Here is a 26,468-nt window from a genome sequence, read left to right on the forward strand (position 1 = left end):
TCCTCTGAACTGGAAATACACAGCCTAAGTCTGCAGCCTTTCTTCTGCAGTTTACAGAAGAACGTGTGGCATTAAATCCTTGTGAAGAGAGGATGGTGGTAAGAGAAATATTATCCAAAGCCAAGAAAAGGGAATGGTGAGAGGGACACCCACTGAGAGCAAAAACACCCAAGTGACCTGAGATGCACTTCAGCAGGTGGCTGAAAGGAGGCCTGGGAAACTGAAGACACATGAAGGATGGGTATGGGTGGGAAGCCATTAAAATACCTTGTTGCAGCTCTTGACTGCATCCTGTAGGATGGTGCAGCCTAAGGAATAGTACAATGGGATTGGCAGGACGCCGGTGAAAAGTTGGTTGTTTACTATCAAAATTAAAGTATTGACTTTGTGGCAAATTTTCTTGCTAAGCAGGAATCAAATAAGATGGATCCTGTAGATTCTTGATGCAAATAAAGTTACGAAAAGGACTGCCTATTAGAGTCTCATTTTACAAAGGAGTTTTTGACATAACACTATCCTTTTATTTTAAGGCCTTGTCAACAACACTGGTATTGACTGGTTCTTGCCCTGGCCCCCACAGGCCTTGCATGCAGTTGCACAATCCTTTGTTGGTATGTAAAATGTCAGTATTTTAACCCATTAACTCTTTGGATAGCCTAAGAGATTCTTTTAGTTTGCAGTTATTGTAGATTTCATGATTTGATTTCCCATTGTGCCTGTTACCCTGAGTCTAATTGGCTGTATGCAAAATCCCAGGCAAAAAATGCTTTTGGGTTGAAGTTCCTCACTTGCTAAACCTTCAAGTTCCCAGCACTGCAGACAGTGTGGCCTACCAGGAGGCCCAGGTTCACTTCTGACTCTGCTGTGATACTGCTTTTTGCTCCTAAAAGCCGACTTTTTTTGTGCTTAGCTGAGATGTAGATAAGACAGATGATAATTGCCATACTCGTAAAAAAATACCAAACCAAAACCCAAACAAACCTTTGAAATCTGTTACCTATTCTGCCCAATTGTAGGAAATAGCTCACGCATCCCATCAGAGAGCTCCAAGGCTGTGATTGAGCACATTGTCCTGGTGCATGAATCTGTAGGGGATTTCAGCAAGAGGTTTCTGCAGAAGCTGAGACGTACAAACCATGTTACACCAAAGAATTACCTTGATTTTATCAATACTTACGCAAAATTGCTGGAGGAGAAAAACGAGTTCTTTTCAGGTAAGGTTATGTAGATGTTTTCTGCTTTTTATTAAGTGATTGAAATACTTTAACAAGAAAAGAAATTGTGGTGAGAACCCCACATATGACCCACATTATGCAAAAATTGTTTTCTCAGTACTATCTCAAATGCTGTGCTGGCATCTGGCTTTGACATTGGATCAATATCCTGGCCACATGTGAATGTTCAGACTCTGTCAAATGGTGGGTTCTCCTCAAATTCTTCTATGCGTGAACCTGAGCCAGAATCTCCAAACCAGACAATCCTCTGCTTGGGGAGGAGTCTGATTAAATCTGATACCAGCTCAGCCTAGCTCAAAGCTTGACATTCTTCCTCAAGCAGCAGTTCTTATTCATACTTCAGTGGGCACTGAAATATGTGAAGACGATAAAACATGAACAGTGTAATATGGAAAGCGACGTGTGGCACAGGGCCACTGTGTGGCAGCTTAAGAGACATTAACAACATCTTGTGTGGGAGGCTTAGGAAAGGAAAAATCTCTAAGAGTCATTTTCTTCTCATAACCAGGGGGCGCCTTGCTGCAGAGTGCACCTTTAAGCATATTTTCCTTGTCTATTGCTGTGTGCTAGTACATAATGAATCACTATAATTTTTTCCTTTTTTCCTACCTAGCACATTGCAAACGGCTGGATGGGGGCTTAATTAAACTGAAGGAAGCTAGTGTACAGCTGGTTGAGCTGAACAAGAAACTTGCCGAGCAAGAGATTGTGCTAGCAGAAAAATCAGCTGCTTGTGAGGCTTTGTTACGAGAGATATCAGAAAACACAGAAGTAGGTGGGTGGTTTACAACTACTGCAGTGTTTCACAGGCTAAACAAGACTCACATAATCTGGGTTTGGTTGGGTTGGAAAACCCTCTGTGACCTCCAGCTGCTTTTAGAGGTAACACTTTTGTCCTATCTGTGCTGATCTCATGTCATACTTGAAGAGTAGGTCCCCTCTCTTGCTCAGATTGCCATCTTTGCTGTGTATTTGCTCTACAGGACTTTACACAACTCATTACTATGTTTGCCTTCCCTTTCCAAGGTGTAGGGTATAACATGGGAAAGAGGCATTAGCAAAAAAGGGACCTTCAGATTCAGAAAATTACTGTTAAAGGAAAAACAGAGAGGAGCATGGGAGAAAAAGAGATGTGTATGCTGTGTTCCTGACCCCATAATGGAACTGTAGATATTGGCAAGCTAGCACAAAAAGGCACTGAGTTGATGACGATTCCTGATTTTTAGCCAAAAGCAAATCTATATTGGTATGTTAGTATATGTTCTCTCTCTCTATATATGAATAATCCATTTATGGTCCTGCCTTTACAATTCCTAGCTGAGGAGAAGAAAAAACAGGCTGAAGAGAAAGCTATGGAGATGGAGGAACAGAATAAGATTATTGCTGTGGAGAAGGCAGCTGCTGAGTCAGCTTTGGCTGAAGTCATACCTATTTTAGATGCTGCCAAACTGGAGCTTCAGAAGCTTGACAAGTCTGATGTTACTGAGATCAGGTGACTCATTTGGATGTACAGTAGCATAAGTTCCTGGAAATACACTGAGAAACCCTTATTTGCAGGGTCTGAGCCTTGGCCTCACGTTTGTCACCTGCATGTGAAGGTTGGGACATCAGTTGTCCAGGTGCTGAGGTCACAACCTGATCCTCTGATTCCTAGCCTAGGACTTCCCCTCAAGCCTGTTTTTCCAGTTCTTTTCCATATTTCTCTACCCAGTGTCTGAGGCACTAGAAACTGCTACGGCTTTTGTCTGAGCAGTGGCTGCCAAACCCCTTCATTTATCCTCTGTGTTTATTCTGTGTGAATAGGAATACATACCCATTACTTTTCAGGGATGCTTTGATAGCATGGAAATGTATTTCTGTGCTGAATTAACTTCTCCCTGTGTTTTTATAATACAGCTGGTAATTGGGGATAGATATAAAAGCACATCCAGTACCTGTCTCTCCCTGAAATAGCAACAACTCTCCCTTCCCTGTCACATTTGTTTAGCTTTATTTCTCTCTTAGAGCTCTGGATTCTTCCTGTACTGCTTCTCCCGGTGGACAGCTGCTTCACCACCCTGGGGAAGAATATAATGACTCAGGATTTTAGGCCTTCCACTGTTGAAATCCTTTAGAATTTCATTGATCAAATTGTCTGAATGCAGGAATCTGTCCTGAGATTTTGACTAGGTAATAATTTCTTGTGTGGCCTGGGTTATCTTTTTCACTTTGTGTAGGTTGTCTTACATACAGCTCTTGTATTGCAACAACTCTCTTAACTGGAAGTACCCATGTCTGGCATCAGATGCTTTGTCTCCTTTTTCTCTTCTACTGTCTCTTTCATCTGTTTTCTAGATCCTTTGCAAAACCCCCTGTCCAGGTGCAGGCTGTTTTGGAATGTGTTCTTATAATAAGAGGTTACAAAGAATTAAACTGGAAAACAGCCAAAGGAATGATGTCTGAGGCAAATTTCCTGCGATCCCTGATGGAGATAGATTTTGATGGAATTACACAGAGCCAAGTGAAAGCTGTCCGAGGTAAATTACTGATCTGTAGACTTGGAATGAACATTGGATCTTGTTCATATGATTAGCCATGTCAGTGGCACGCCTTCCAGTGTTGTTTGGGAGAGTGAGATTCACTTTGTGCAAAGGGACAGCACTGTCTGCAATGCTGCAGGTGTTGCACTGTTGGGGTGACTGCAGTTCTCAGAGTTGGAAGACCTTCTGTTGTGGTTACATCCAGTTTATACCTTAGCTAGGGTCTTACACACTGTGGTTTACAGCAGGCAAGAAACAAACAGGACGGGTAGCTGAGCAGGCCTGCTGTCTGATTTAGTAGACTTAGTAGAATTATGATTTTGTCTGTGTGGCAGCAGTTAAAATGTGATAAATACAGAGTGGAAAGAAGACAAGCTCTATCTAAAGCTTATGGGCCAAACTTTGCACACGCTCACAAGGGTGTAATCCAGAGTAGTTCTACAAAGAGGGGCATTTATCTCTTTCTTTGAAAAAAAATGCATCTCACTGCTGCAGATTAAAACCCCCACGATCCTCAGACAGGCTGAACAACTCCTGGATGCTTTCCCTTCATGGAGAAAGAACTTGAGCAATCGCTAGCAATATTGTGCTCTGTAATATTCTAACAAATATTTCTTATTGTCTGTTAGAGCATTGCTTGATATCACTCGTAGGGAAAGTGGATTCTCTGAGGATTTCTACACTGTAATTCAACTCGCAATATTTTTGTGGTTTTAGGTGTGTTAAAGAGTCTTAATACTACCTTCAGTGACATGGAACAAGTTAGCAGAGCAGGACTGGGGATGTTAAAGTTTGTTGATGCTGTGATGAGCTACTGTGATGTAGTTAAAGAAGTCAAGCCAAAGAGAGAAAAGGTAAAGTGTGTGGAGTCACACTCAGAGGAGAATGAAGCATGGTGCTCATGAGAAAAATAATACAATTTCTCAGACTGCCTTTTCTTTGAAGTGCTTAAAAAGAGGTGTTTAGGAGAGCTATTGCAGTAGGAGTGAGGCAGGTACTCAGTTATAAATTGCTGTGTTTGTTGTGTCATGATGCTGGGACGTGGTTTCCCATCCATGCCACTGCTTGAAGGAGGAGGGAAGAACATGTTCATTTGGAATTTCATAATTTGATGTGCTCACAAAAGAACAGTTTAGAGCTGCCTATTGAAAATAGACTTCAAAACACATGGCGTTTGAACAGAGCAGAGCTCAGTAGTACACAACATCCATGTCCCTTAAGCACAGACTGATTTTTTAGAATGACTGGGAAGTCAGCTGTATTGTCAAAGGAAATCTAATGTCCAACAGATGATGCTGGGAAACTTTCTTCAAGAAAAGGTTGTTACATACAACTGACTACTGAGAAAGTATATTCACTAGATGATGAGCCTGACTATTTTTGGAGGCCTTAATACTGTTGTAATTAAGCAGTCAAACCTCCCCTTTTGTCACAGGATGACAGTCCCACTGACCTCCAATGTCAACGGGACTGTCACATGCTTTAATATACCTTGTGGGTACAAAACTCTTGAGAGATTTATCTGCTTTGGAACTGCAGTATCAGACCTTGATGTCTATGTTTGTGATCGGGAGAGGTGAGTGAGAGACAGTGCCACTTATTTTGGTTTACGCTGTTTACTACTAGGACACTTTGAAATACATGAAATAGGTAAAAGAAAGCTGAGAACTTCGGACTTCTCTCCAAAGCCCTTCTTTCCTCTGATACTCTTATGCTTCCTTCCTCATGTAATGTAGGTGGCTAGGCTAGAACGAAACTATTTCTTAAGTAAGCGGGAACTGGAAAGGATAAAGGCAGAGTTGACCAGAATTCAGGAGGAGCTTAAAGCTTTGGGGGACAAATACCAAGCGGCAATAACTGAAAAGCAACAGTTGCAAGAAGAGGCAGAGATTATGCAGAGAAGATTATATGCTGCTGGCAAGCTTATCTCTGGCTTGGGATCTGAGAACGAGAGGTAAGCCTGGATTCAGAGAGGCATATTTTGACATCAGAGGGTCATATGCCAGGGATAAAACTGACTCAGACTGAGATGTTTGTTTCTGAGAACAGCTTGTATCTGTTCTAAGCTAAACTCAATTAGCTCTTGAAAAATAATAACAGTGTTTGGTTGGAAGAAAAAGATGAATTCAGATTAAAAGGAAGAAGGTTCAGATCAATTCAGTGTCTGTGGCCATCATAACACTGAGAGAACAATTGACTGTAAATTTGGGGGTCTGTCTCAACCTACATCTAAAGAGGCAGCAGCTGCAAGTTCTGCACATAAACCCCATCTCCCAGGTACAAACTGACCCAGGATTCTTTATAATTCAGGTGGAAAAAGGAATATGAGGACTATGAAATACGTAAGGTGAAGTTGCTTGGAGACTGTCTACTCTGTGCTGCCTTTCTGAGCTACGAAGGAGCGTTTAGCTGGGATTTTCGTAATGAAATGTTGTATCAAGTGTGGCAAGAAGATATTTGCTCACGAGATATTCCTCTCAGTCAACCATTTAAGTTAGAAAGCCTCCTGACTAACGAGGTGGAGGTTAGCAGGTATGTCCTGACAAGAAACCCAGTGACCACTGCATGTGACATTGTGAAGTGGGAGTCTGGCTCTAAATCTGTAGCATAGACTTGGCATTGTGGGTGGAGGTGCACAGAGAGAACCCCTTTTATGTTCGTGTCCCAAAGACAGCAAGGAGACAAATGATTTTTCTTCTGGTTAACAGAGGTATTTGTTATAACAAACTGTTGTACTTTGCACTCCAAGGACATGGACCGAACACATATAATCCCTTTTTAGGAAACTTTTAAGGAGTTATCTAAAATACGTGCTCCCACAGCCCAGCAGGAGTCTTTCGATTGACTTCAATGATTTTGGTATTAAACCCATGCCCAAATAGCCCAAATTTCAGCTACTTCAAGATTACTCACCAAATGCAGGTGTTTTGAGTAGTGTAGTTACAAATGACTAAGACAATGAGTCAGTCTGAGCTTTGACACTGTTCTCACAGTCACATACACTATATGTTTCCTTGTGTGTCTAATAGTGTGCTCAATTAATAGCATAATTTTACTCACAAATGAAATGTGCTTCTCTGCCATCGAATTCATCCATTCATCCCAGCCCAATCTTTGACCCATTCTGTTCCCAGATGGGTTTCCCAAGGATTGCCTCCAGATGAGCTCTCTGTGCAGAATGGCATCCTGACTACATATGCAAGCCGCTTCCCACTCTGTATTGACCCACAACAACAGGCATTGCATTGGATTAAGAAGAAAGAAGAGAAAAACAACCTGAGGGTAAAGATAAATGATCATTTTGCCTCTACTGGTTGTTCTAAAAGCTGCCTAAATAACTGTCACCTTGAATGGGGAACTGATGATGTACTGACAAATGTGCTGACTGTTTGTTGTGTCTCTAAAATAGATGGTGAACGTCACTGTTCACGACCTTCAGTTCTGTGGGATGGATGTTTTTTTTGGGATCTGGATTAGCCTTACTACATGCTATATGTTAGTATACATTATGTATACTATACATTAGTATAACCAAAGGCCTGGTGCAAATTTAGTTTTATCTCAGCTCCAGGATGGACTTTTCGTGTAGGACAAGTAACACATGCAGAGGCACAGCTGGAACTTTGAAGAATAGTTCTCCAACTGGAAATGATTTTCCTGCCCGTGGCAGGGGGGTTGGAATTAGATGATCTTAAGGTCCTTTCCAAACCTAACTGTTCTATGATTCTCAACTAATCAGGATCAAAAAAGCACCTCTACTCTTTGGTACCAGTGCAGTTTGTATCACCTGTAAAAGGAAAGACAAAAAGCAGCAAAGAGCAAACTTCATTAGTGCTGGCAACTCTTGTTAAAATAATAATGTTCATCAAATTGAATATCAGTTCTCTTTTCATATCTTCCCATTATTCTCTTGCAGATGGCTTCCTTTAATGACCCAGATTTCCTTAAACAACTAGAACTGGCCATAAAGTATGGGCATCCTTTCTTGTTGCATGGTGTTGATGAATACATTGATCCTGTGATAGACAATGTCTTAGAGAAGAATATCAAAGTTGTACAGGGGCGAACATTCGTTGTCCTGGGTGACAAAGAGGTTGATTATGACAGTAATTTTAGATTCTACCTGAACACCAAATTGTCGAACCCAAAATACTCTCCCTCCGTGTTTGGCAAAGCTATGGTTATCAATTACACAGGTAAGCAAAAGTGTGCATTTAGTAACAAATTAGTGATTATGCTGTAGTGCAAATTTAGGGCCTGGGTGGTTGTCTGAAACAAAATGAAACTCTAAAGAATTGATAAGTCTCCCTTATACTTAGCATCTGATTTAATAGAAGATCTTTCTTGCTCTTCTAATCTTTGCTTTCATGCTCTTCTAACCTGAACCTGAGCCAAATATCTCTGCTTTCACGAGTCAGGTTGGGACGCTTTGGTAGAATTAAGATACCAAGTTGTTAACCAGGTCACTCTGTTGCATTGCTGTAGTTTTATGGGGTGATCCAGATGAAAGCTCTTTTGTGTGTGTGTTGTGTCTGCAGTTACACTAAAGGGTCTAGAGGATCAGTTGCTCAGTGTCATTACGGGTTTTGAAAGAAAGGAATTGGAAGAACAGAGAGAACAGCTCATCCAGGAGACAAGTGACAACAGAAACTTGCTACAAGTTCTCGAAGACTCTCTCCTTCGGGAACTGACATCTTCCACAGGAAACATGTTGGACAACTTTGATTTGGTGCAAACCCTGGAAGAGACAAAAACCAAAGCTACTGAGGTACCAGCTTGAGGCTTCTTGAAAGGATATCTATTGATAGAGCACTGCCTTTCCTTTTTAATTGTGCTCCATCTTTCACCGTTGAAGCTAGAAATTAGTTTGAAAGGAAATTGAGAGTTTTCTCATGAGTATGTTGCATCTTTCAGTACTGGACAAAGAAATAAACCAAAGCAGGAAAGTCCTGATCAGGAGCAAAGAAATGGATGTTTTCAGTTCTAAAGCAAAGAGCATATGATACATTCTTTCAGCTCTGAAAGAATCTTTGTCTTGTATTAGATCTGAAATGAAAAATTAAGGTGTTTGTTATCTGGAGGATGTTGAACCTCCATCCTTGGAGGTTTTCAGGCTGTAGCTGGGCAAAGCCACAGCTGACCTGATCTAGTGGTGGTCATAGTCCAGCTTTGGGTGGAAGTTTGAACTAAAGAACCCCAGAGGACCCTTCCCACACTATTTCCTTGATTATGTGTAAATCTTTGCCTTTATTTTTCATAAATACGCAGAGTGGGATTAATTTTATCCAACTTTCTATTTTTACAATTCATACTGCTTCTTTTGGGTTACCTGCCCAGATTCCCTATAGAGGCCACAGGGAGAGGCAGGCATTGAATAGCTCTGCTTGTTGTGATATAATATACATACTGTATATCAGTGCAGTAATTCCATATGTATAAAATCAATGTATGGCTAGGTTATTGAAAAACTGAGTCTGGCTGAGACAACAGCAGCGGATATTGATCGTCTTCGCGATGGCTACAGACCAGCTGCCAGGAGAGGGGCCATTTTATTCTCTGTTTTGTCCGAAATGGCACTTGTCAACATAATGTATCAGTACTCACTGGCCTCCTTCTTGGAGGTTTTTGGATTCTCTCTTCGGAAATCCATGCCCAGTCCTTTTCTCCTGGAGAGGTTAAAAAACATCATGGATACACTGACTTTCAACACCTATAACTATGTCTGCACAGGTTAGTATGATTTAGTGATGGGCTGATAATGTGTTGTGAAAATGCTTCTTAAAAGCCCTCTCTTCAGATGATTTATGTTAGAGGCAAGTTACCAAACAGTGAATTCATTAATGTTCAGTTCTCAGTTATACACTTTCCTCCCTGCTGTTTACTGTTTGACTCTACATATTACCAATGTAACTTGTAAAGAAGTGTTTTTCTTAATACAGTTATAGTAAATCACAGCTATGGATCTTACATCCCTGGATGTAGCTCACAGATGCTGTTTTGACTCTGTAAGCCTGATCCGAAGCCCTGTGTTTGATCACCCTGATGTGCATTTAAAGACTGCTCCAATTCCACAAGTTTTAGCATCTGATTTTTGAAAATGTTGCCCTTTTAACATAGGCTTGTTTGAGAGGCACAAGTTACTGTTCTCCTTTAATATGACCGTCAAGATAGAACAAGCCGATGGCAGAGTTCCACAAGAAGAATTTGAGTTCTTTTTGAAAGGTAAAGTCAATATTTATACGTAAATCTAGAGCTGTGTGGAGCAACAGCTAAAAGATCTTTTGAAGATGATGGGTTTTTGAGTAGATAAGATTTTGATGTGATTTTGAGTAGAGTAGATTTGAGGTGCTGTAAGAGCTATAGCACCTAGAGAAACCACTGAGAACTGTGTTGGTTTACACAAACTCTGGATTCTACTACTTACATTTCGTTCACTTTGCTAACCAGCAGAGAGGCTCATCTTTCTCTGCAGATGTTGACAAATCTCACATTAGCTAATTATTAGGATGTTACTTGATAATATAATCTTTAGTTATTTTCTGACTATGCATAAATCCTTTTAGAAACATCTGCAGAGCTAAAACTCTGGCTTTTACAAGCACTTGTACGATGCCACCTTTTCTTCAGCAGATCAGTTTCATCTTACAGTGCTTCCAGAAACAAATTCCCAGTTGGCTCCTCCGTGCAGTGGGACTGTATGTGTGGTCATGCAGTGGAGAATGTATGACATGGGCATTCACTCTGGTTTCTGCATGTGACTAGGCAGTGTTTCCCTGGAGAAGAGTGAACGGAAGAAGCCGTATGCTTGGCTTCCAGATCAAGGCTGGGAAGACCTAATGCGCTTGTCTGAGCTATTTCCTGAGAAATTTGAATCTCTTCCAGGTGATGTGGAAGACAATGCAGATGTATGGAAAAATGTACGTGCCTTTTTTGCAATCCAGTTCTCTTCCCTTGTTTTTCTTCTGGTATTAAATGTGCAAGTATGATGCAACGTGCCATTGCACTCAGTAGGAGGCATGTCACCACTGCCTTTTGCTGTTAAGGCCTTGCTTTTCTTCTTGACCTCAGTTAGTGATTGACTTATTTCCAGAAGAATTAAGGCCCTTATTATTTCAAAAACAACGCCAGAAAGTCTTCCCTGGTATACTGGAGATGTTTTATTTTCCAGTCAAATGCCTTAGTTGTTTGTCCTATTGAAGTCAGTGGAATTTTTGCTGTTGATTTCAACAGTCAACATTTCACTCATTTTTGTACTGCAAAAGTGTACTTTGGTCTCATGGCAGTGAGTTCTTTAGGCTGGTTACAAACACAGACTTGCCTTTGTTCTACGTTCAGTTTCATTCCATGTCTTCTTGTTTTACAAGTCTTTCTGTGAGCAACCTGTTAATGTCTTTTGCTTTCTATACTCTTTTTTGTATCTTAAGAGAATTACTTGACATAAAGGGGAAGGACAAATGTGTTTCTGGACTTGAATACTTTGGACTGAAAATAATGTTTTTAATGTTATATTCACTTAATGCTTTCTATATTCACTTCATCTTTTAATATTGCTTTGCAGCTGACTGACTTTCTTCTTTGATCTCCTCATGTCTCTTGTTCCTCATTAATCAACTGCTTTTCTCTACTTTCCTGGTATTTTCATTGATAGAGCCACTGGATTCATTTGTGTTGTCTCCCATCTTTTCTTGCCAGTGGTATGACACAGATGCTGTGGAGCAGATCCCATTCCCCATGCAGTACCAGGACACGCTCTCAGACTTCCAGAAGCTCCTACTTTTACGGTGTTTCCGGGTGGACCGGCTCTATCGGGCGGTCACGGACTATGTTACTCTGACAATGGGTGAGAAGTAAGTCACTCTCTTCTTCCACATCCAGATCACACTGGTCAGGTATTTCACACAGAAACTGTAAATGATTTTGTAATCTGCCTAAGCAACAGGGCATGAGTGATCTCTGTATCATTTCCCTGCACAGTTTGCAGTGAGCTTTGATGTTTGTGTTAAAGTCACTGCTGCTCTCATCCAAATCAGCAGTTTATTGAGCTTCTTTTCCTACCAGGTACGTGCAGCCCCCAGTGATCAGCTTTGGAGCTATCTTTGAGCAGAGCAGTCCTTCCTCACCAGTTGTTTTTATCTTAAGTCCTGGCTCTGATCCTATCAGTGACCTCATGAAACTGGCCGAGAGGACAGGATTTGGAGGGGATAGACTCAAATTCCTGGCAATGGGACAAGGCCAAGAAAAGGTAACCTCAGCAAGAGGGTAGGGCTGTGCTGTGTGCGGGAGGCTGGTCTGTGAGTTGCAAATCATGCTCTTAATATTGTGGGCCTGCTCACATTTCCTTTACTAAGGTCTGCTCCATTTTAAAGGGAATTACTTCGTGGTTCAGACACAGTATGATTTGCCAGCCTGGGAATAATGCTTCCCTGCAGTGTGAAAGGGGGCATTTGGCTGATTGGCTGATTTTATGGCTTGGGTAAGGATGGAGTCCAAATGATATTGGTGACTGTTAGAAAACAGTTTTGCTGAGGAGATGTTACTGTGCAGCCTTTCTGAGGTTACTCAGTGACCTTGTGTTTGTGTATGGACACGAGTTAGCTGATTGGAAGTCAGTGTTTGTTACCAGAAAGATATCCTGCTGCTTTTCTGTCTTTCCTGTAGCTTTCCGTTTTGCCATGGACACTACAGCAGGGATGTCCATAGGGTAGCAGCTGACTGAATTTCCTGTGATTTCATCAGTGGGAGAACTCTGTTAGACTCATTTAAATCATCGCTTCCTAGGCTCTGATCTTCACCCTCTTCTGAGCCATGCACCCTCCTGCACTGTTGTGAAATGCTTCAATGCTCTGCGTGACTTTTAATTTCAAAATTAATTAATGAAATAAAGAAAGCATCTCAGAGCAGCTTCTTGTGGTGTTGTAAAAGGGCTGCTCTCAGCAAGGAGCCTTCTGGTACATCTGCTAAAGTTAACTGAAAGGCTGAGTGCTTGCTAGCCGGCAGAAATCCACTGCGTCAGTCTGCTCACAGGATAAAGGGAGAGTTGCTCAGAAGATAAAGGGAGAGTTACTCGCAGTTGATTTTTTCCCCCTCTTCAGATCGCTTTGCAGATGCTGGAGGATGCAGTGGTCAGTGGAGGGTGGCTGATGTTGCAGAACTGTCACCTCTTGGTGAAGTGGCTCGTCAATCTGGAAAAGGCCCTGGAAAATATTACAAAGCCTCACAATGACTTTCGCCTCTGGCTGACTACTGACCCGACCGAGGGCTTCCCGATTGGGATACTGCAGAAGTCCTTGAAGGTACAGTGCAGTGGGGAAACTGTGGGCAGGAGGACATGTCTGCTGCTCTTACTCAGCAAAACAGAGTGGTTTTGGGAAGTGTGTGACCTGAACACAGCGTGTTGACTTGTGCTGAAAGTACACTGGCTGTTTGTCTTTATAAGCCAAATCCTTTTTCACCATCCTCTCTCTCTTATGGTGATCTCTCCTTCGGGTGAAGGCTGTTCAGCAGGTTTATTCTGAAGCAGTTGTTTCAGAGTAGAGGTTTGTGAGTAAACCTGGAAATGTGACAAATGCTCTTTAGAGTCAACTGCTGCCACAAGTGAGGAATATCTGGAGAGACAGAAACAGCCCTGTCAGCCCTGATGCTGAAGTGAAGCTGAGCTCTGTCTCGCCTGGCAATAGTGCCAGTGGAGCAGACGTTCTAATAGGATAATGGTTTCCAGCTGCTCCTCCAGGCTGCAGCATTCATCACAAGCAGCTGAGCTGATTACTTTGAAGGCCCAAGCCATGATGCTGTCCTAATGCTCAGTTCTGTGGCTGCTTTGACTCTGTTGTGGTGAACCAGTCCTGGAAACACAATTACTTCATTTCACAGATTTGAAAGCAGTGGCATGAGAGATCCACCCAGTGTGTGCTCTGTGTGTCAGTGGAGTGTACTGGAGTGTTCACCTCCAGCAGTGCTTAGTGCTGCAGTGGGGAGGAATGAGCAAGAACCTATCTGTCAACACTGCATATGCACACTTTGTGGGTCTCACTGTGAGCAGTGAGAAGGAAGGTTTCATGGCACTTAGAAAAAAGCCGCCAGGAAGCTGGCTCTGCCTCAATTTGCTCATCAGTAAAGCCCTGTTACAGACTGTTAGTGGCAGGTAGGAGACACCAGAATGTGTAGAGTACTGATATGACAGTAAATTAGATCCTCAAATATGACACATAATAAGGTCTTTCCAATAGCATGACTATTTCTAAAATAAAAGTGAATTTCTCTTTACAGATGAGTGTTTTCCTTGGTAAATTCTATTAACAGATTCCATGATTATAAAAGGTTCTGTTTCATGTCTGTACTTAAGAAAAAATATCCATATTGGTAATACTTTGGAAAGCTGCTCACAATTCCCACCCTTGCACTGCAGAGCTTGGGGAGCGTGGTGCGTTTACAGCTCATTTTCCTGAGGCTCTCCAGTGACTGACAGCTTCCCGAATCATTCTGCTAGGTTGTGACAGAACCACCAAATGGTCTGAAGCTCAATATGAGAGCCACCTACTTCAGAATTCCTGAGGATGCCTTAGAGCAGTGCCCACATCCTGCCTTTAAATCCTTAGTCTACGTCTTGGCATTTTTCCACGCTGTGGTTCAGGAGAGAAGGAAGTTTGGGAAGGTTGGCTGGAACGTTCCGTATGATTTTAATGAATCTGACTTCCAGGTAAGACAATGATTACAATGGTTCTTATTCAGTTTTGGCCACAAAGATTCATCAGATTCCAAATGCTTCATATTTGTATTACCTCTCTCATGGGTCTCTTTTCTTAAGAGTACTTATGCTTTTTAATGATTTGAGAAGTTAGTTTTAAAACAAGCACTATGTTAAATAAAACCTATATACGTGTATAGCTCATTTATGAATCTTATCTTGCGTATTCCAACAACTTCCTTAGGTCTGCATGGAAATTCTTAACACGTACTTGACAAAAGCTTTCCAGCAAAATGATGATAAAATCCCCTGGAGCAGTCTCAAATATCTCATTGGTGAGGTGAGCGCCTGCACTGTCACCAAGGAGCACTTGATGGTGAAAGAACTCAGATAAATGACGTTTCCTTTCTGTGGGGGCTGTATCCTCAAGTAAAGCTGAGCATCCCTCCTGGGCAGTGTTGAAACTCCCGTGTAGCCCTGAGCAAGTCACTTAATCTCATTGCCTCAATGAAATAGGGCCACTGTGTGTAGCTGCACCACTGGAGACTGCTGGTGCTTAATTAATTTTGAATGAGAGAGCCCTTGGGATCCTGCTGAAAGGCGCTGAATAGCCCAGCCTCCCAGTGTTATTAGTTCAGTGTGTGTTGCTGATGGGAGCTGTACACATGTTCCCAAAGCTCTTGCCATGCAGTATGTGACTGTATTGTGTATTGTATATGCAGTGTTGGTTCACGTAGTGAAATCCTGCAGAAAGCTGTTATTTTAGTCACTTTCAGTCACAGCTGAGTGTGAGCCAGCACCTGAGGAAGGTGCCACTGCACATAAAGCTCAGAGAAGGGCCATTAGAAGTACCTGGAGCTGTGCTCTCCAGACTAAGACCAAAAACTGGACAGGGGGTAGAGGAGATGTACTTCGTGTCCCAGGGGTAACACAGTGTCATACCACGCAGTCACTGCAAAAGCAAAGAGCATTTGGGGCTTTTATCTGTATTTGCTGCTCCAAAAGCCAGCCCTGGCACACTGCTGTGATTCATCACTAGGTGATGTACGGTGGGCGCGCAATTGACAGCTTCGATCGCCGCATTCTGACCATCTACATGGACGAGTACCTCGGGGACTTCATATTTGACACATTCCAAGTGTTTCACTTTTATAAAAACGACAAGGTTGATTATAAGATTCCACAAGGGACTGTAAAGGATGACTTTGTTGGTAAGAAATGTTTTTCCTGCCACACGTTAGCATGAATAAAGGCATAAAGTCTGCTTCCACTATACATTCTCTCCATATGACATTGCTGCCTATGAGAAGCTGAAGGAACTTCGGGCAGTGCGTGTGTACGTGTTGTGGTGTTCTAGCCCACTGGTGAGACTGTTTTTGCTTTATATGAGCAGCCCCTGTAATGCGAGCTTACCAGCGAGCTCCTCATGTCTTTAAAAGAAATGAAATCCCCAGTTAATAGCAGGTTAATTTTGTTTGGTACCTTTCCAAGGAGTTAAAAATGTTTATGTGATCCTTGCAGTGTTTCAATCCCAGCTGTCACACTTCCCCAAGCAGAGCAGCAACAAAAGTCCCTGCACTATTCTCTTTTGCCTGGTAGCTGTGGTTTAATTATCATGTCTTTAGGAGCATGTTTTTGTCTTGCAGAGGCAATCAAATTGCTGCCACTGGCCAACACTCCAGAGGTGTTTGGTCTTCATGCCAATGCTGAGATTGGGTACTACACACAAGCAGTGAGGGATATGTGGAGTCACCTCCTTGAGCTGCAGCCTCAAACGGGTGAGTTCTCTCTCAGTGGTTGTGTAAATGAGAAACGGGAGGTGGCTGGTGCCAGTGTGTCACAGCCCGCCTCAGGGTGCACCCTCCATGGGGATGGGGGGATCATGGGGGCACAGAGGGAAGGTCTGGCACGGGAGCAGGTCACAGCATGCCCAAGGGAGGCTGCTGCAGCAGAGCGTGAAGCTTTGAACACCAGAAGGGGAGTCAGCTCTCAAAGTTCCCCTAGGGAGTTAACAGCGGGGAAGGGGGAGCCTGTGCAGATTTAGTCTCACTCAGCTGTTGTGGTTTCAGGTGAAACTGGTACGGGAATCAGTCGGGATGAATACACTGCAAATGTTGCTAAGGATATAGAGAACAAAGTACCACAAGTGTTCGATCTTGACCACATACGGAGACAGTTTGGACCAGACCTTTGCCCCACGACCGTGGTGCTGCTGCAGGAGCTGGAACGTTTTAATAAGCTGACTGTTTGCATGGCAAAGTCGCTGGCTGAGCTACAGCGGGTAAGTAAGGACACAGCTACTGGTGCCCACAGCAGCTGCAGTCAGTCAGGCCTCAGCCTCTCACTGTCTTTCCAGGCCTTGGCTGGGGAAGTTGGGATGAGCAGTGAACTGGACGATGTGGCTCGGGCTCTCTTTAATGGGCAGATTCCTGGCATTTGGCGGCGGCTGGCCCCCGACACACTCAAAACACTTGGAAACTGGATTATTTTCTTTATAGATCGGTATAAGCAGTACAGCACCTGGGTAAGTGAGCGCCTGCAGAAAGCCGTTTGTTGTGTTAATTTGCATGATAAGCTGTACACACTGCTTTAGGTAAGTTACTTGAACTAACAGCAGTCACTGCCAAGCACCATAATGAATTGTTCCACCACAGACTGGCCTGTGAGAGCCTCGGCCCCTGCGCTGAGCATGAGGTGTGGTGGGAGGACCACAGATTGTCTCTGTGATTGCAGGTTAATGAGTGTGAGCCAAAGGTGATGTGGCTCTCTGGCCTGCACGTTCCTGAATCCTACCTGATGGCTCTTGTTCAAGCCACCTGCCGGAAAAACAAGTGGCCCTTGGATCATTCCACCCTCTACACCGAGGTAACCAAGTACAAGAGTGCGCAGGACATCAGTGAAGGGCCTACTCAAGGTTGGTGGTGTTATGATTATTCAGCAAACATAATAAAGTAGCTGATAGGTGAGATAGAACTTGCTTGGCCTGCTGTGTTACTCAGCTCACACCTCCACAGACAATACTCTAGGGTTTACATCTCACAAGCTGGGCTCTGGTTTCTATTTTCCTGCAGGGCCTCTGCACACACCCAGCACTATTTCCCTTCCCAGCTCTTTCCACCCATGTGCAGGTGTCTGAACCTGCAACCTCTTCCTTCCTTGCTCTCTGTATCTGCTTCTTTTTAAGGGCTAGGCCATCACCAGCCATAGCAGGTGTATAAAGCTTTAGTTACACCACAAATAATGTTTGAAATGTGTTTAAACAGAACACCAACACAATTAGGTATGACATGTATAAATGTACCTTTATGAAACCTCTATGACTAGCAATTCTCTAATTGCTAACTATAACAAACTCTGGGTAAAGAGGCCAACCAGGCAATGCTGCTGGGTACTATACCTGATTTGGAACAGAGGAGTTAAAAATCCCAACCTGATAGATTGAGCCAAAACAACCCCCACACTGTCAGTTAAAGGTACCTGGTTCCATTTACAGGAGGTGTTGCACTTCTGTCCTTGCAGGCTGCTTTGTTTCTGGGCTGTTCCTGGAGGGAGCAGACTGGGACATGGAGCATGGCTGCCTTGTCAAAAGCAAGCCCCGAGTCCTGGTGGTGGAGCTGCCCATTCTGAAGATCATCCCCATGGAAGCGCACAGGCTCCGGCTCCAGGTACCTTCCTCCAGGGGCACAATGGCTGATGGGCTGCTTCACTGCCTCTGGTTTCACAGCTCAGCTGCTGACAGTGCCTTCCCTTCCTTCCCCCTTAGCACAGGCAGCTGTAGTTTGTCCTTAGCACTACAGTACACAGCTGAACACATCTCCCTGTGTTAGCTGTCATTGGTTTTCTTTTCCTAGAGTCACACTCAAGGGGGTTCCTACATTTGCTGCCTTTACTCCGTTTAGGCACTCAGGGATTGGGACACACATTCCCACTATGCTCTTCATTATTCCCCAGTCCCTGTCAATGGCACAAAGGACATTACCTGGGTGCCAGCTATTTAAGGCTTAAACTAAAAAGAATGCATTTCTGAAGACAGTTGCCTGCCCCTGATGCCCTTCTTGTGCCCAGTTTCACACTGGACTTCACGCTCAGTGCCCTCCTCCCTCCATCCTCTTTCAGAACACGCTCCGGACCCCCGTGTACACGACCTCCCTGAGACGGAACGCCATGGGCTGTGGCCTGGTTTTTGAAGCCGACCTTTATACCACAAGGCACATTTCCCACTGGGTGCTGCAAGGTGTCTGTCTCACCCTGAACACAGACTGACAGCATGAAGCGGCACAAGATCATCCCCACAGAATCCAACCCGTTAGGGGGGCAGAAAAGGTAATTATGAAATGAGGCAAAGGTTCCTCACCATGGGGTGTGTGTGTTGAGTTAAGCCCCCATGACTTTAAACAGCACAACAGAAAAAAGCTCTTACTGTCAATAAATGCATTTGAAGAGGAAAGTGATTTTCACCATTTGCATTTCCTTTCAGAAAGGCTCCACGCTGGGCTGTGTCCAGGAGAGGCAATGAGTTCAGTCTCGCACACACAAAGGCCTGTAGGGTTGTAAGAAATGTTTTTAATTGCCCAAAGCATCACTTCTGCTGTGCTTTGAAGTGGTGCCGTCCATCATCCTTGAACAAGCAGCAGGGTAGATCAGTCATACAAGACATGGCCATGAAAATACGGCAACAACAGCCGGAAAACCCAACCCCACTGCTGGGCAACGCAATACATGTACAGTAGTAACACACAGAATAACACTCTTGAACCAACCCTCTTCCAGTAACACCGCTTTTCCCTATCGCTCCCCACCATCCCCAGAACAAGTCCCGCCACACAACCAGCCAGGCACAACACTGAGGAGTCTCTTGGGCTTCAGAACAGCACGAGCCCGAGTCATGAGGGAGCGTGGGGTGGGCCCAGGAGGCCTGAGGGCTCCATCTCTGCCTGTGCGGGCTCATGGACAGTGCCACTGTCATCCTGCCCGTGCCTTTGGGAGAGCTGACAGGCAGGAGTCCACAGCTCCAGAGGGACACACACCAACACACAGCTGCAGGAAAGCTTACAGGGGCAGACTAGAGCTGGGAAGGGGAAGGACAGAGGGCAGGCAGGGATCCTTCATCAGCTTTCACTGGGATTATGCGTTCCAAATATTTAAAGGCACATCATAAGCTTAGCAGCATTTGGGAGCCATCGTTTCCTGCTGCTCCTGCTCAGAGGCTGCAGACGAGAGTGAAGCAGAGGTGAGTTGGAGGTGCTGATCACAGTTTAAGAAGAATGGTCAATTTGTGCTCCTTTCCTCAAACCACAGCTCCACAGCTACCACTATGCCTTTCTTTCCTAGGAAATACATGATAAAAAAGAATCAAGTAGTCTAACAGCCACTGGGTCTACCTGTTGCTCACTAGAAAGGAGTAGGGGAATGGGGGCAAGTGCAAGGCAAGTCCATCCCAATCCACAAGGACAGAACTCCAGGATGGCAGGTTCTCCTCCTGTAGGAATTGGATACATCACTTAACTGTTAAAATTAAGACACACATTCGAGAGGGACAGCTCAGTTTCCAGGCTGGCAGAAGCCAGCACTGGCTGACAGTGCCCAGAACAAGACTTAGGTTTTTTGGGAAACAAAAATCATCCCTTTGGAAAAAAAGTGCAGGTTAGAGCATAAAGACCCATTTCCATATTGGACAGCCAGGTACGTTCTCTCCCTGGAAAAGGAGCTCTGAGCCAGTATGGAAGGTGCTACAAGTGCAGTGTGCTGATAGTGTGAAATGTGTAATGGAGCCATTCAATTAAAAACTGAAACAAACCAAAACCACCCCCCAAACACCCCGTGTTCATACTCTGAGATCATTAACCCTTTAAAAGAGTGCTTTACCCTCACCCCCCCCAGTGTTAAACAAAGCCACAAACCAAAGTATTTGGGATTAATCAAGTAACGCTCACTGGGATGCTCAGGACTTTGAGACAAAGAAACTACGAACACAGTTTGCAGCCAGGTACATGTGAAGAAGACTATGTCCTTCGCTCACTTTAATGTGCTTCTGCACTATCTTCAACACTAGTGTGAGAAAGGCTTTGTCATGGAGGTTGGTGCGAAGTGCTTATGTGAAGCCAAAGGAGCCCCCGGCAGCTGGAACGCTGGCAGCCGTTCTAGTTAGGTTTGTTTGCACTAATAGTGATTCACAGCACAGCCCGCGCCTTCGTCCACACGAGTGGTTACAACGGATGGAGCGGTGTGCAGAAGCAAGCGGTCAGGTACCCCTGATTTGGCCACAGCATGTAATAGTTATACACCTTGCCATGTGAACACAGTCCTATTAGGTTTCATTAGAGGAGAGTAATCTATTAATGATGGATCTGGAAGAAGTTTGGCATGCATGGGGCATCAAAAGAAACTTTACTGCAGGTGCTAATTATCCTACAGGATCACAGTGCATAAACAGCAACAGAACGGAGCATTGCAGTGGTTTTACTCAAACAGTTCTGTCTGTCCCTGAGTGCTTCCTGACCACTTTGCTTCCATGGACCTGATCCACAGCCAGTGTTTCCACCTCCGGCTGGGGCTGGGCTGGCGCAGCGTGGTGGATGCGATGCGCCACCCCAATGTGGGCCTTGTGCGGCTTCTCTCGGGCTGGGCTGTGCGACTCACTCGAGGCACGGTCTGAAGCGATGGGTGGAATAACCAAGGGCCTCTCCTTAATGAGGTGCACCTCTGCCGTCTCCCTGGCCAACAGGAATGGGGTGGGATCCGGCATAGCATCCACGGGCTCTCTCAACAGCAGCTTCCGGCTATCTGACCCTATTCTGTAGGCCTCTTCAAACTCGGGGTTCAGTGGTGTCGACAGACTCTTCTTCATTCTGCGCCGTGGGGTCTCCGGCAGTTTGTCTTTGGGAGGGGACGGCTTATAGCTGGACAGCACGGGACTGCCAGAAGGGGTCCCCTCCGAAGTCCCACTTGAGCTCATCAGCTTCTTCTTAGTCGCATGCAGCTGGGAAGTTAAGTAGGCAATAGTGCTGGCTCTCTGCTCTAGTTCACTTGACAACATATTGAGCTTATGGCTTTTCATTTTCAACTCTTCCAAATACTTCTTTTCTCTCTCTTTAATGGTGTTCTCCAGCACCATTATCATCGCGTTCTTTTGTTCGAGTTCTTTCAGTAATTCACTGTTTTCAGCCTCTTTGGCTTTCAGCTGAGCTTCCAAATCTTTGCACTTACTTTTGAGTTCATCGCTTCTTGAACTGCCATTTTCTAGAAGAACAGGAAAAGCAGAAGTGTTTTCAAGTTAACAATAGCCACTAGGAAAAACAGTGCAGTAGGGTTCCTTTTGCCATCCCAAAGGCTAACTTCAGCTAATGCTCTGAAAATTACTGCCTCTTCAGGAGCAACAGGACAGCTTTTAAGGAAATGGTGCCACTCACCATGGTTTAATGGCATTGATACCAAGTGGAGATGCTTCATGGGTTCTGGGGAACAGGGATTACAGAAACCATGCCTGAACTTGATCAAAATCTGAGCTATTTTGCAAATCCTTTGCTTATTAAAGAGGAACGAGCCCCTGCCAATGTCAGACTGGCTGGAAAGGGTGGTGGAGCTGCTGCCTCAGCTCACCAGGAAGAGGAGCTCAGGCTCTAGCTTCACCTCTCCACAGGCAGCTGCAGCCTGTGACTCTAAGGCTAAGACTCCTCACTAAGGCTGACACTGAGGACACATCAGGAACAGGCAGGCTGACACACAGGGTGTAATTACAGTACCAGCTAATAACAGTATCACTCTTCTGCCCCTATATGAACATTCTATGTTCCCATACGGCATGCAGGGAACTAACTAGTCTGGTAAGAGACAGGAGTCAGCAGTTCTGCACTCTGTTCCTGGCTCTCTCAAAGATTTCCTCTGTGACCTTGGTAAAGAACTTGTGACATTTACTTCATAAATAACAGTAAGTCTGGAAAGTAGAAAACTACTGTTATACCTTTGGAATTTATACAGTCAACATCCCAAGTGCAAAGTATTCTCACCTACTTGTGATGGAGAAAATACAGACACTGAAGAAGAGGAGGAAGTTTAACATGAACATTAAAAGAAAAGTGCTGTGTGTTCCTTACCTGACAGGTCTGCACTCTTTACAGTCAGCTCATAGGTTAAATCTGAGGAGAAAAGTTGGGGTTTTTCGTTAGAACATCATCATTACCCCATGCACCACCTGGAGAGCACATTTACAATGGCACACTTCAATAAAAACACAGGAAACTCTTCCCCCCACTTGAAGCAATAGCAGGAGTTCCACTGCACTTTATCAAGTCTGTAAAACAAGCGGAACTATCAGCTTTGAAAATAAATACATAAATCTTGACTTCACAATCATGATAATTCATGAGATAGATGCCGATCACCCTAAATGTATGCTGGTGGTGGGTGCTGTTGCTGAGGTGTCACAGCTGGAGGAGGGAGCAGTCACCCCATTCCTGTGAACAGAATTAAGCACTGAATGGGCTGAGTCCTCTCCCAGCTACCTGTGCAGTGCTGCTGCAGGCGCCGGATCTCGGCGTGGAGGCCCTTCAGTGTGTTGGCATGTTCCCGCTGGAGAAACAGCAGGTTCTTCTGGGCGCTCTGCAGCTGGTTCTCCAGGTTGGAAGTCGCCATCCTGACATGCAGTCACCCTGCCAGTGAACAGATGTAGAACTGCATCAGTGGGTTATCCTGAGTATAAGAAGATCCTCTCTCTATTGCCAGGGTCAGCAGGAATAGCTGCATTCCACTATTAATGCACTGGGAGGCAATCGAGCAAATATCACAAGAGGTTTTTGTTGTATAACTATTACAACTAGAAGTGCTCTAAGTTCATAGAAAGCCTCATTTATACTCCAGGCCAGAGCAGTTTCCTTGCAGAACAGCCTTATAAAACTGGGCCTTGGCTACGGCAGTGCTCACACTCAAATAAAGACAGGAATGGTAAAGTGCAGGATGCTGAGGGACTTCTGTGCTGCAAGGCCTCTGCTGCTCCTGATAAGGCACCAGTGGCTACGGTGGAGAGGCTAAATTCAGTTATCACTGTAGCTCTGTAAGAACAATCACAGTATTTGGGTTACACAGATAAGAATCAGGACTCCTGTTGCCTGGGCAACCGTCTGTGATGGCATTGCAGCCACAGTCTGTAACCATGGGACCACACGTTGTGCACAAGAGAGCTTAATTCTGTCCCACGGCTGCCCTTAACAGGCTCGTCTCACCATGACAAATGTTATCCTTTGGGCTCTTTCTGGTACGTCGTTCTATGACAAACATCTGATTTTACAAGTTTAAAATTGGTAGAGCACACACTCACAGTAACACCCTGCTGTCAGTCCTGAACAGAACACAGCCCTGCTCTGTTCATACTTTCTACCCCCAAAACAACACCAGACTTATCCCTACATGTATTTAACTGTAAAAAAAATCAGGTGAAGGTGTAAGAGACTTTCAAGGAATCCACTTGTGCACAGGGGGCAAACCAGAGCACTTGGTTACTTTATAACAGAGATCAAAGATTAAATGCAGTGCTCGAGAAGAACGAGGGCACGGGTGCCAACTTCTGCTTTGTCACGTGGAATGGGTCACTTTGCAGTCACCATCGTTAGCAAGCAAGCAAAAATCATGGAGCAAATATTCTCAAAGGAGGTTTCTGGCTAAATCAGCAATAACTGAGTTGTGCCACAGGCTCTTGCTCTATGACTTGCTGAGAGCAGCTCCATTACTGCCACTGTGGTACCTCCTCACTGCCCATGCATTAAGGACCATCTGAAGATGGACCTCAGAGTCCATAGTGATTACCGTGAGGCACCATTAATCATAAGTGCTGATGATATTTTAACTGTTACATTTTCAAAGTGACATCACCTTGTTCCCAGAGCTGATTTCAGACATGAGCTTTACTGATTCATCCACTTTCTTACGTGATTGTTCTACTCTCACCCACTGAGTACGAACGAGAGCAGAATAAACCCTGCAGGAGGCCATGCCCCCCATCACTGAGCTCACACTGTCTGGTACAATGAGGCTCAGAGGGGAGGTTTCATCAAGAAATGTATTTTCCATATGAAACTCTGAGCACTGGCAGTGCCAGGTGAAAGAACAGCCTACGCCTGGTATGCCAAAGCCTTTACACTCTCAATGGTTACTAACGGTGGCTTTATGCCTGTAGCTATCATCTGAGCAGATACAGGCTTCACCACCAGCAACAAGCAGTGTTTGTAACTCAGTCCTTGCAAATAAAAGCGTTGCTTAAAAACCGGTTTCTAAGTGCTAGACCAAGCAAACCAAGGCTCTCACTATGAATCTCCTCTATTGGTTCTTCACTGTGATCTCTTGCATCTGAAAGATCACACTAGGAATAGCCTGCTCTGAAGGTAAAAAGAAGGAAATAATCAGAGGCAGGCTGGTTTTCCAGGCTTAGGAAGAAAACAAGAACTACCAGCACCAGAGCATCCGGTAGGTTAATGAGTGAGAGCAATTAAATCAGCTCACTATGAATTCTACCTGCAGCCCCTCTGCATCACGCAGTTTATCTCCTCTGAGGATATAGGATCAGGGGCTGACTTTCCCACAAGCCTCCTGCAGCTCCCTGTGCAGGTGCAGCCTCATTGTCTGCCCATCTCCTGCCTTTCCTTCAAGGGAAAGGGAAGGTCACAGCTTCCACAGAGTTTATGGGCAGCAGCTTCAGTTCACACTGACTCTACCCTGCCCAGTCATGGCTTTTTATATCTTTTTTTTATGTTACATCCTTTTTATGAGGCCGTACGAACACTATGTAATCCCTGCATGTGTGCTCTGGGGAACAGCCAAAACCATCTGCCATGAACACAAGGAAAGGGGAAATTGCCTTACATAGACAGATGTTTTTGCTACAAAACCCGCTTAGAATTGCACAAATCAGTATTAACAATAACACATTCCCTGCCCCAAGTCAATTTATACCTATTTTACATCAAATCTTGAACCACAAAATTAAACCTAGAATCAACTTCCTTGTTTATTTAAGTCAGGTGAAGATCAAAAGACACCAGGGGAAAACTACAAACTAGTTTTTAAAGCCAAAACATTCACAAGCGTCACAAAGTTAAACCATGCACTGGAACTTGAGAAAGCCATTCTAGATTAACAGCCACCCTTTAATTCTGCATCCTCAAGTATACCATTAGTGAAAGCTATGAATTACAGAAAACATTTAATGTCAGTCTCAAATCTGTCAGCAGCTCACAGGATACGATGAGACCTACTGACCCACAGTCTCATAAAGTTTTCAAATGGGAAGAGACTCAGCAGTAAACCTCAAAACCAAATATCATTAAAATGAAATAATAGTTGTTTTTAATATAAGTCAGTGAACATTTCCCCACCGCTTCCCTATGCAGATGCTTTGACTTAGTTCCAGGAAGATTGCTTTACAGCTACAGGGATTTACAGCTACTGCAAGTTCCGTAACAATCCTTAACCTGCTGTTTTTTGGTGTGTAGCAGGCACAGCCACAAACTGTATCTAAACCTGCCTATAAAACCGTTTTGGGAATGCACTGAATTGATTTCACCTCCTGCTGTCTGAACCAAGGCAGAACGTGCAACCAAAAGTAAAATTGCAAGTGAAAGAGCAAAATGCAGAAGTCAACTCGCCCTTAACAGCCCCGATGAACCATCTATGCTCTCTCACCATGGAAATCCATGGGACAGCTCTCCAAGCAACCAGTCTTTGGCTGGATTCCTACAGATAAATTAAGCCAATGCTGAGCAGCAAGCTGTAACTGCATAGACCACAGAGCAGTTGGATCACTGTGGCTCCCCACTTCTTTTTCCCTTGTCTCCAAAGCAACTTTAAAAATCAAAATCCAAAGTTTGCTCTGCTCGCACAATAGGAACTGTGCAATGCCAAGTTGGCAAACTCCCATGAGGAATGCAGATGGTATTTGATAAGGATGATAAAACATTAAAATGGACTTGCAGTGTTCAGTGCCATGATGGTAACACACCTCCTGTTCTGTAGGAAGACTTGTGCTGAACATCAGCAGCATCC

At 44.2% G+C, this 26,468-nt stretch overlaps 2 protein-coding genes across 2 annotated transcripts in view; one reads left to right on the plus strand and one right to left on the minus strand.

The window, feature by feature from the left end:
* The window catches only part of DNAH10 (dynein axonemal heavy chain 10), a gene marked incomplete at both ends in the record, with an annotated part of 54,070 nt that extends 35,369 nt beyond the window's left edge, over nt 1-18,701 (plus strand). Inside the window, 26 exons of the mRNA XM_080628813.1 lie at nt 531-611; nt 1,017-1,214; nt 1,849-2,010; nt 2,553-2,727; nt 3,570-3,751; nt 4,472-4,608; nt 5,491-5,708; nt 6,065-6,286; nt 6,889-7,036; nt 7,671-7,950; nt 8,293-8,522; nt 9,211-9,484; nt 9,872-9,976; nt 10,517-10,671; nt 11,447-11,601; nt 11,813-11,996; nt 12,847-13,047; nt 14,241-14,450; nt 14,683-14,778; nt 15,478-15,649; nt 16,085-16,216; nt 16,508-16,719; nt 16,795-16,962; nt 17,172-17,352; nt 17,958-18,103; nt 18,555-18,701. Of these exons, the coding sequence (XP_080484939.1) occupies nt 531-611; nt 1,017-1,214; nt 1,849-2,010; nt 2,553-2,727; nt 3,570-3,751; nt 4,472-4,608; nt 5,491-5,708; nt 6,065-6,286; nt 6,889-7,036; nt 7,671-7,950; nt 8,293-8,522; nt 9,211-9,484; nt 9,872-9,976; nt 10,517-10,671; nt 11,447-11,601; nt 11,813-11,996; nt 12,847-13,047; nt 14,241-14,450; nt 14,683-14,778; nt 15,478-15,649; nt 16,085-16,216; nt 16,508-16,719; nt 16,795-16,962; nt 17,172-17,352; nt 17,958-18,103; nt 18,555-18,701 (4,571 nt within the window). The remainder of the gene's footprint in view (nt 1-530; nt 612-1,016; nt 1,215-1,848; nt 2,011-2,552; nt 2,728-3,569; nt 3,752-4,471; nt 4,609-5,490; nt 5,709-6,064; nt 6,287-6,888; nt 7,037-7,670; nt 7,951-8,292; nt 8,523-9,210; nt 9,485-9,871; nt 9,977-10,516; nt 10,672-11,446; nt 11,602-11,812; nt 11,997-12,846; nt 13,048-14,240; nt 14,451-14,682; nt 14,779-15,477; nt 15,650-16,084; nt 16,217-16,507; nt 16,720-16,794; nt 16,963-17,171; nt 17,353-17,957; nt 18,104-18,554) is intronic.
* Nucleotides 18,702-20,901: 2,200 nt separating this feature from the next.
* On the minus strand, nt 20,902-23,069 carry CCDC92 (coiled-coil domain containing 92; the record flags this gene model as incomplete). The annotated part of the gene is made up of 3 exons (XM_080628824.1): nt 20,902-21,677; nt 22,532-22,573; nt 22,940-23,069. 3 exons carry the CDS (start codon nt 23,067-23,069, stop codon nt 20,902-20,904), a joined length of 948 nt encoding a protein of 315 aa, XP_080484950.1.
* Nucleotides 23,070-26,468: the final 3,399 nt, after the last annotated feature.

The sequence above is a fragment of the Psittacula echo genome (assembly GCF_963264785.1).
Source record: "Psittacula echo genome assembly, chromosome: 13".
Taxonomy (NCBI): Eukaryota; Metazoa; Chordata; class Aves; order Psittaciformes; family Psittacidae; genus Psittacula; species Psittacula echo.